The sequence below is a fragment of the Solanum lycopersicum genome, chromosome 2 (assembly GCF_036512215.1).
Source record: "Solanum lycopersicum chromosome 2, SLM_r2.1".
NCBI lineage: Eukaryota > Viridiplantae > Streptophyta > Magnoliopsida > Solanales > Solanaceae > Solanum > Solanum lycopersicum.
Window position 1 is genome coordinate 31,215,781 of NC_090801.1, and position 10,955 is coordinate 31,226,735.

The 10,955-nt window shown below is 33.3% G+C and overlaps 1 protein-coding gene across 1 annotated transcript; it reads right to left on the reverse strand.

Annotated features, from left to right (window-relative positions):
* Positions 1-2,701: 2,701 nt before the first annotated feature.
* LOC101260676 (pentatricopeptide repeat-containing protein At4g14850) lies at positions 2,702-5,883 on the reverse strand. The gene is made up of 2 exons (XM_004231437.5): positions 4,190-5,883; positions 2,702-3,522 (listed from the first exon to the last, which is right to left on the reverse strand). The coding sequence occupies exons 1-2, from the start codon at positions 5,785-5,787 to the stop codon at positions 3,057-3,059; spliced, it is 2,064 nt and encodes a 687-aa protein (XP_004231485.2). The 5' UTR covers positions 5,788-5,883; the 3' UTR covers positions 2,702-3,056.
* Between the last annotated feature and the right edge of the window lie 5,072 nt (positions 5,884-10,955).

Sequence of the window (10,955 nt, forward strand, 5' to 3'; positions counted from 1 at the left end):
AACTTCTTATACAAAGGAAACATTGGTGAGGATTGAAGAAATGTTGATTATAAACACGTCAAAAAGTGCAAAAATGAAGGTACATATTTGTATTACAAAGTATTATGTATCTAACTTTACTTCTAATTATATTATTGTTTATACCAAATGAAAAAAACGTGTGATATATCTCTAATTTGTAAACAATTGCAGGTTGTTGCATCTTCTGAATTTATTTTTTCAGTGTATGAAGGTGGGATAAGATACATTGTTTGTCTTGAGAGAAAAACTTGTTCATGTGGTAGATTTCAATATGACGAGATACCTTGTCCTCGCGCAATGACCATTTTAAAGAAGAAGAATATTATAGATGTACACCCCTACTGCTCTGATTAATATAAACATGATGCATTAACAAATACATATGCAGTTCCAATGGAACCAGTGTCACACACAAGTGATTGAACAACTCCGGACTGTGTTTCGGAAGAAGTCGTCTTGCCACCAAGATACAAAAAAAAATGTTTGATAGATCAAGAAAAAAGAGAAAGAAAAATCTAGATGAAAAACTAACAAGAAAAACGAAGTTGTTGTGGATGTTGTGAACAAGAAAGTCACAATATAAGAACATATACCTTCTTTCCAAAAGATTCTTGATGAATAATTTTAAAGAATTTTTATGCTTCATGTGTACGAATTTTTTAGATATTTTGAATTTGCTAATAAGATATTATTATTTGGTGTAATTTTAACTTTATATAAATGTTACAAGATACAAAATGTTGAATGATACTAAATATATCGAATTTGATTGTTTTATATCAAGTGTAAAATATATTGTATCATGTGTTCGGGTATATAACAATTAAGTTATTTAATAAGTGGTTTAGTATCATTTACATTATAGGTCAAATATATTTTGTATCTGATAACAAAATATTGTTAGTTATTATGATTTAAATCAAAGTTATATGATTCAACCTGATAAAATGATACTAAGAGCCTGTTTGGCTCAGCTTAAAAGCTGGTCAAACTAACTTAAAAGCTGGTTTTTGACTTATTTGGCTGTTTGGCAATACTCAAAATAACTTATTTTAAGTTAAAAAAAACTTATTTTAAGCCAAAAGTTAAAAGCTAGGGTAGGGGTGCTTTTTTTTTTTCCAGCTTATAAGCTGTTTTAAGTTGACCACATTTTTACCTTTTTGCCCTCAATATTTTATACAATCTCCAAATTATCCACATAACCCTAACATCTCTTTCTTCTATTTTTCCCTTTTTCACATGAGGATGATAGACAATTACTATTACTATTGAATGAAAATAAATAAATCTTAAATCTTTCAAGTGATCTATTCAAATTATATATTATTAAAATGTAAAATAAGTTGCACATATGACTTAAATAAAAATTTATATTCCTCTTTTAAATAATTTGTGATAATAAAGAAATATGTGAATGATAGACAGTTATTATTACCTATGGATGAAACTAAAATAAAATCTTAAATCGTTCTTTAATCTATTCAAATTATATATCTTTAAAATCTATAATAAGTTTATATTCCTCTTATAAATAATTTGTGATGAGAAAGAAATATGTGAATGATAGCAAAATATAATTATTTATGGCTGTAAAATATAAATTAATTAACTTTTATTATGTTAACAACTTTTAAGGGTATTTCAAACATTTTGATTTAAAAAGCTGTTTATCAGCACTTATTTGCCAAACACATCAACAACTTTTTTTTTTAACTTCAGCACTTTTATCCAAACGCATAACTGCTTATTTTAAAAATAAGTTTCAGCACTTTCAAAAGTACTTTTTTAAAGCTGCTTTTATTAAGCCCACCCAAACGGGCCCTAAATATATTAAATAAATTATTTTGCATCAATTGTAAGATATACACAAATTTATTTTTTGATAATAATATGTGTATCATATACTTAAAATTTTTATGGATATTGTGTATCTGTTAAGTGGTTCACTTCAAGGCTACCACATATTAATATATACGAAATAAATTGACAATCAGTTTCTTTAACAAGTGTATAAAATATAGTATAAGATATTTTGTATACAATGGTTATATTGTATCAATAGTACTGGTGTAAACCATACCTATAAAAAACAATTTGTAACAAGTTACTATACATTAAAGTATATATTTGGAGACAAAAATTAAAATTGAAATACATTTCTTGACTAAAAAAAAAAGGGAAGGATATATCTTTCTTGTTTTTCCTTACAAAATTGATAGATTGTTTTAAATCCACTTTTCATATATAAAGTAAAATTTGAACGAGTCAAACGGTGAAAAATAGAATTTTAAAAAATGTAATTTAAAAATTTGAAGACTTTAATTTATGAGTCGGATTTTGTTAATGGAAAGAAGAATGGACTTTCTTTTTTCAGTGAAGAAGAATTGGGTGAAGAAAGAAGATTTGAGAGAAAGGGTTTGCTAGGTATCAATATTGGGGGACCCACCGTTAAATCTAAGAACACCTTTTAACTTAATGGTTAATTTTAGGATAATGGACCAAAATGATCATCTTTTCCTATACTCGAAGGACAATTTTAATAAGGTGATATATATGAATGATCAAAATACTTGAACCCCTATACATCAAGGACTATTTTGGTCATTTTCTCAACTTTTATGCACTCTATATTTTTATTTATCCAAAATAAGGAAGGTCATCACTATTTATAGAGGAATAATTAAGATAATGGGGTGGTTATTTAGGTAGATAAACGAGTTAGAAGTTAGACACATTACGAGGTATAATGATAGAATAAAGAAAGAAATAATGAGAGAGGCAACAAATGCCATCACCGTGCAAATGTAATGCTGCGGAGGAAAGTAACATCCAAGGCACTAAAATACACAATAAAGACTCTAGCAAGGGATGGTGCACCTTGTATGCAATTACAGCTTGGCCTTGGAAGTGAAGAAAAATTATGGAGGTGATATCTTCTAGTTCAGATCCTCAATCCTAACATCACTCCTATTGCTGCAGCAGTATCACGAGTGTGACTCAATGCCTGAATCAACGGCAAGGAGCTTAAACTAGATTCACCAATAATCTCTACATGAGCACTGGTAGTCCTTGAAGGAATGGAAGCGGTTGTTATCTCTCACAACAATTTCTCTACCAGTAATGCCCGAGATGAACTTTATTGCACTATGGCAATCCACACAAACCCTCAGGTTTTTTGTAATCCTTATTGGGACTCCAGGAGGTATAGTAATGAGACCAAATGCAAGTGCAATTTTTTCACTGTGATGCCAAACTTCTGATTCCTTCTCTTCCTCCTCTAAGTCGTATAGTGCAGAATTTGTGTCGGCAATATAACCTTCTGCTTTCATATCTCTCCTTAACTTGGCCAGCATTGCTTGAATCTCTGGGTATCTCTCATGAGTTGTATCCTTAGCTTGGAAAACATGGATAGAATTCTTTGCAGATATCCAACTAATTCCAGCCCCTTTTGTGATGCCAACATCCTTCATCTCCTTTCTAACAAGATTAGCCTCATGCCACCTGCAGTCACCTCTTATGATAAATAGATATTGCAAAAAGGCAAACTTATACTACAGCTACTGAACTTGCATTCTACAGATAGAAGTGCCCATTTATCTAAAGGAATAAGCATGATTTCCTACCCTCTCCTTCCAAGCCCAAGTTGATACAAAAATACTATTAATGCAAATGTGTGGAATACAAATGAGGATAGAGGAAGAAAGATTTTCCAAATCTAGCTGCAGTAGTAACACAAAGAAAAGAACTTCACATATGATCCTTCAAGGGGTTAGAGTAAACCTTCACAATTTAAAATCTCATGCAATGTTTCTGCAAGTATCTATAGTTAAATGTAGCAGTACTGAAATTGTCTAAATACTTTTATTTATGAGGCATCAACAACAAAAAAAGCATAGCTTAACTGGCCCTCTGCTCTCCAGGGATAGCTTCACAGTAAGTATAATTGGACTGTGTAATAGGATGACAAGAGTGCCTAAAAAAGATTAAGCAGTGACTGGTTGAAAACGGAATTACTGAACAATGCATTGAGGAGAAACTTTCAAAGTCGGTATCTATATGCATATTAACTAGGTCAAAAAGAAGGAACATTGACTGCCATATGGTGAACTTGTTGCATGCAATAAGAAATCCAAGGATTATCTTAGTGAAACAAAGAACTTAAGGTCACCTTCCAGCAGCAGCAAACATATTAGAAAGAACGACATGGTTTCCAGAGTCCAAAGGATCAAGTCGAAACAAATTGTCAGCCGCAACCTTCCCTAGTTCAGGTTTCCCATGAACTCTACAAGCCCCTAAAAGAGCTCCCCAGACTGATACTGTAGGTGGAACAGGCATTTTCTTGATAAAGTCGTATGCACGCTCTACCAAACCAGCCCTTCCAAGTATGTCCACAACACATGCATAATGCTCTGGCCCTGGTTCGATCCCATACTTCTTCCGCATAGATTCAAAGATATCCATGCCTATTTTAACAGCTCCAGCCCTACTACAAGCTGTCAATACACAAATAAATGTCACATAACTAGGCACCACATCATGACTTTCACTAGTCATCTCCTCAAACAAACGCAATGCCATATCTGCACACCCTTGATGAGCATAACCACCCATTACTGCATTCCAAGTTATCAAATTCCTCTCGGGCATTTCATAGAAGGCGCTCTCACAATTTTCTATGCTACCACATTTACCATACATGTCAACAAGTGCACTGCCAACAAATACGTTATGCTCGATACAAGCCTTTACTGCAAGACCATGAATAGACCTCCCCAGCTCAAGCACTGCCGTTCCTGCACAAGCACTAAGCACACTTGAAACCATGAATTCAGTTGGCTTAATACCTTCCTTCCTTGCCTTAAGAAACAGCATAAAAGCTTTGTCCCATATATCATTCTGTTCATACACTGCCAACATGGTGGACCATGATACACCATTACACACATTTATCTCATTGAAAACTAGCTCTGAATACTTCACCTGGTGACATTTTCCATAAAAATCAACCATTCCATTTAGAACAGAGACATCTGATCCAAAGCCAAGTCGAATAACATAACCATGCAACTGCTGCCCAAGCTTCAAATACAAACCATCCGAGCAAGCATTCAAAAACACACAAAAAGTAATAGAATTAGGTGGCTCTTCACCTAGTCTTAAAAGCTCAACAAATTTTAGAGAAGCATCATAAGGTCTTCCGTCAAGCACGGAATTAGAAATACAAGCGTTCCACGTTGCAATATTCCTGTGCGGCATTTCATCAAACACCTTCTGCGCATATTCCCGCAGACCGGTTTTACAATACATATCAAATGCGCTACAGCCAACAAACGCATCGTTAATGAAGCTACCTTTCAGTGCCAGTGCATGAAGCTGCAGGCCCATGAGGGGGTAATGCAAGAAAGCGGAAGCTTTGAAAAGACAAGGGAAGGTGAAGTCATTGGGTTGAACAGACTGGCAACGCATGTCAGAGAAATGTAGAAGGGCAGAAGTAAAATGACCATTTTGAACGGAGCCAGCAATGAGAGCGGTCCAGGTGACGACGGAACGGAAAGGGGGCGGAGTGAGTGAAAGAAGGAGTTGAGCTGAGTTGAGGGAATCAAGTTTGGAATAGAAGTTGATGAGATGGTTAGAGAGAAAAGGTGGAAAAGGGGGTTCAATAGTTCTGATGATATGGGCATGAATAGCTCGACCAAGAAGAAGCGATTGAGTTGATAAAGCCGATTCAATCAGCCATCCAAGAGCGTTGGCACTCAGCAAGGGCATCCACTCCCTACCTACTTAGCCACGCCAATGTTCTATAATTTAAAAAACCTTTAAAATAATTCACTACGCTGATAAATATGGGAAACCATCTCCTTTTGTCTATTATTCCACCCCTTACATATTAATTAAATTTCTATTGCTTTTTTCAATAGAATTGTTTCATTTTTTTCCTTTTTGTTATTTTTTAAATAAAGTTTTGTAATTTTCAACGAGTTAAACTACACTAATATACTTCAATAAAGGACTACTTATATTTATGACTTCATATTTAATCATCTTTACGAGGTTGAGATTTTCTTTAACTTCTTTTTAATTGTTTAAGTCAGGAATTTTATGAAATGTGTTTAAAATTTTAAAAAATCTTACTTCACAATGAAAATGTATTAAAATTTAAGAAAATAATTCAATTTTAATTGAATTTTTTTTCCTTATTGGAGGGGAGATTCAAACTTGTGTGTTCAAATTCTAATTGCTTTTACGCGAGAAAGGGGGACCAGGTTACTCAAGACAAGCTTAACACTATTTGCCACCAAATTACTAAATATTTATGTTAAAGTTACACATGTTTTTTACTTATTAACACAGGGTATCGAACTAGGTCAGTATGTGGGTTTGCGACAACTTTAGCCGATTCCACTACGAATTACTTTGTCATTTCAGATGTCCAAAATAATATATATATCAATATGAAAATCAAAACTTGACGTGTGTGTATATAGTATAATTTTTCAACGACACCCTTGGGACAACGTGGCTCCACTCCCACTTCTTTAGTAGTTATTATTATAGTCAAAATTCAAACCTTTTTTTCTAAGGAATAAACAAAAGGGTAATAGAAAAAAGGGAATAGGGTCAAAAATGCTCTTAAACAAAGTGAAATGAACAAAAATGCTCTAGTCATCAATACTTTGGTTCAATAATGCTCTCGTCGTCAATACTTTGGCTCAATAATGCATTGCAAGTCAATATTTTGATCTAGAAATGTCCATACAGTTATTAAATGAGTCATTAATGCTCTTTTTCGAATAAATATATTATTTCTTTTCTTTTTAATAAATCATCAACCTAATTATGGTATTATAAAATGACCTACTCTTGATTTTTTTCCTTTTGAAATCACTATAACAAATGAAACGTAAGAATTTTTGTTATCTTTTTAATCTCATTTAATTAACTAAAATCGAATAACTTAATGTACCATTTCGATGGAAAATATATTGCATATATATATAAGATCATGGTAAATTCTTCATTAATTTTTATTTATATAACAGTAAAAGATAATTATAATAAAATAAGAAATATTTTTATTTTTTTCTGAATTAAAATAGGATAAATATTTGCTAATTTTAAAAAATATTATTAGAAAAACAAATGTCTTACAAATAAAAAATTATATATATAAGAATGAGTATTTTTACCCATACATAACAATTAGGGCATTTTGGACCGAAGTATTGACAACAAGGATATTTTTGGACCAAACCATAAGCGGAAGGTGTTTTTATTCAAGGGCATTTTTGACCTTTTCCCCTAGAAAAATATGGTTCAAATATTGTTCTTTATTGTTTTCCTTAATATGTGTACACTACCTTAAAAATTCAGTTAATATAGAATAGAGGAGTATTTCCAATGGTTTAGTGAATGTATATCATGTGTACAAATGAATATGAGAGGTTAAGATTATTTTTCTTGTAATTTCTTCAAAAAGTATTGACTCTATTCTATATTAAGTGAATTTGTAGAGAATGCGTATTTACTAAGAAACAAATTTAAGGACATATTTTAACCATAAATTCCACCAATGTCATTTGTGAAATCAGAAATATTACTTCGTAAGTAGTGCATTTCATCTCAAAAAAATTATTCAACTTCAATAAATAAAATGACAAATATGAAAAAAAATTCAAAAATGCCAAATGAACTTTGAACAATTCTGTTATTTGAACAATGAAAAAATTCTAAGAAAATTCAGTTAATAAAGAGTAGAGGGATAAATACTGTCACGCCCCGAGGCTACCCTTTTGACATAACACGGGATCTAGGATCACGAGTGACCCCAAGCTAACCCTGTGCCTCTCATATATAAAGCAGATTGAGAATACCTTAATAAAACATATATTATACATAAGCTAAAACAATGGATAACTTAAAAAGGGGAATACCCAACTAGTCTGAATATATGAAACATACTAAGAGTTTAATAATAACTGAAAAATTAATTAACAAGTCAAGTTTATTCTACTACTATGTTTGAAAAGCCTCTAACTGAGTTGAGTTGCCGGGACATGCCCCCATCTAGCTCTAAATTGAAATTAATAACAAAGATTAAAGTGAAAGATGTCAATTGTCCTCGAAGCATGAGGACTCACCACTGAAGCTGCTGATAACGGATCGAGAATCGATCTAAGCGTGATCTGGATACTGAGTACCTGAACCTACATCATAAAATGATGTACCTTAGAGTATCCATCAATACTTGGAATATACTAAATATGCATGATGAAAATATTAAGTTGAACAAATACATAAGTTGCACAAAACATAATTGAGTAATGACATAATCTGAGCAGAAATATAGATACTAAAATATAACTGAAAATCTAAACTGAATGTAATGACCAAATACTATTCATGAACATAACATGCTGAACTGAATGCTAAGGTATATACTAAAAACCTGGTCAAATGCACTAAGAGTCTGACCGTGAGAGCTACTATTAACCAAAATAAATTAGGTGAGCTAAATATCAAGTCAAATGTATACGCCCCATTGAGAGGACCCAATGTACCTTGTCAAGGGGTATAAATGCATGACTGACATGATCACTAAATCGGATGCCCAACAGAGCAGAGTTATACTTCTATGAGGTCACGTTAGTTATGGTACTATGAGGGTACATTGAACCCTAGTCCTACTCGTGCTAAGTCTACTCCTAACTGAATATGTATATGACCGAAATGTAACTGAAATACCGAATAATTCAAAATACTAACATGCAATATGAGAATGTAACATTTATATACTAATAATGTAGCATTTGAAATCTGGAACATGATCATCAAATTATCTGACCTAGCAAGTATAGTTCATGAATTAAAAGAATTTATACAAACTAAGATTTTGAGTTTCATGCAAGGAACTAAGCGAACTTTCCAAAAAACAAGCTAATTCGATTTAGGATATTACAACAACTATATCACAATAATTATCCAAGGTTTTAGAAACCCTGGGTCTAAACAAGATATGCAGAATCAAGGATCTGACTGATTTCTAGGGACCTAGTGGATGAAAGGAGTTTACTATTGAAATCCCACATACCCGGTGATGAAATTAACGAAGATTCCCTTGGATTTAGTGGCTGAACCTTCAAGAAAGCTGCTGCTAGTTCTTGAAAGAAACTGGTGCCTTTTTTTTGTTCTAAGTTGATAATTTTTGGAGAATGAGGGTGTTGGGTATGTCTGACTAGGTTACTAGACTTATTCTGGGTAAAACAACATAATTTAGGCATCAAACGAGATAGTTTAAGTGCCCAATGCTTAGGGGAAAGGATCAAAATGGCCCTGACTTAAATCTGACGAGTGCCACCTACTACAGGATTGACGGGCCATTGTTTGACCTACAAGCCGTCGTTGGGAGTCATCGTTCATCCTCTTCCCGACAGGGCTTTACTAAAATGAGCACAACTTTTTACTCTGAGCTTGGATTTTGTAAAACTTGGTGCCATTGGAAAAAGGATTCAATTATCTTGAATATGATAGGCCATGGGCCATCTGATTCATTTTGTGCTAAAATATATGAATGTATGAAGTTGAACCAACAATCATTTTCCTATGAATAATTGTTGACCCTTACCAACTATCCGTAGGTCCAACCACAGACCATACTAGTTGACCGTGGGTGGGATGAGAGACCATCAAAATTCAAATCCCAATGACGGACCCCACCTATGGTCTGTGGGTCCATCGATGCACCATGGACCACGACCGTATGTCTCATATTTGGATCCTAAAATTTCCCTAAGTCTAGGACTGAACCATGGGACCCCACCTACAGTCTGTGGGTGGTTTGTTGGTACTGACATCAGATATTGAAAAGATGCATTTTTCTATTTTCTCAAATCCGAGGTGTTACAGGTACTTTTACACTAAATAATATAAAATCCAAAATGTTTGTATGTATTAATACCTCTTTAATTTTATTTATATTTTAGTTAACATTGTAAAATTATTCTAAAAAGTAAAGATAAACCAAAAGTATGGAGTTTCTGAATTCTCAAAATTGGTTTAATTGTTCACGCCTTCACATAAGAACACACGAATTAATACACTTATTATGAGGTAAAAAAAGAAAAAAGGAACATTTAAAATGTTGATTTCTTTTCTTTTTTAAAAAAAATTCCTAAAGGATTATTTACAAAACAATCCATATATTTCATTTGTACAGGTGGCATACGTCCACTACACTATTAAGAAGTATTGTGTAGTCGAATGGATATTTTTCCATATAATATTAATCAAGTTTTGACAATTTTTTAATAAACATCCAATTTTATTTTATATTCATACCATTTTTTTTTAAAAAAATTGGGAGTTTGGGAGGGAATTACTGTCCGAACTTATATCCTCGACGTGGTCCGTACTCAAAGACTATTGTTGGTTGATGTACAGTGAGTTTACATGATTTTTGATGCACTTCACTTAGAAGTTGTGTGTGTCTAGAGCTATGTTGTATTAGAAATAATGTGTATTGTGCTATATTTTGCAGGAAATAAGTCTAGAATGTATTTGAAGGAGATGACAACTGAAATTATGCAGAATGAGCCACCCATGGAGTGACCCACGGACCGTAGGTCTTGTGATGGGCCGTCGTTGGGTAGGCATGGATGGATCATTACGGAATTCTGATTAAATGTGGAGTTACGAAGCAATTCATGGATCGTAGGTCAACCTTTAGTCCATCCTGCACATCCCTCGATGGATTCAAAAAGTTACCTGATGAAAAATCCTAAGTGTTGAGCCACAAAAGAAGACCCAAGGACCGTAAGTTGATCCACGGTCCGTCCTCCACGTCCATCATTGATGATCTGAGAGTGAACGTTTTAGTTCCTGCTGAAAAATGCTAAGTGTTGAACCACGGAGAGTGACCTATAGACCGTAGATCGTGT

What these genes read in the sequence shown, in the direction of transcription:
- LOC101260676 (XM_004231437.5), bottom strand. Translation starts at nt 5,787, where the DNA reads ATGCCCTTGCTGAGTGCCAACGCTCTTGGATGGCTGATTGAATCGGCT. An exon ending in ATGTTTGCTGCTGCTGGAAG is followed by an intron (nt 3,523 to 4,189) that starts GTGACCTTAAGT and finishes AGGTGACTGCAG; the next exon opens with GTGGCATGAGGCTAATCTTG.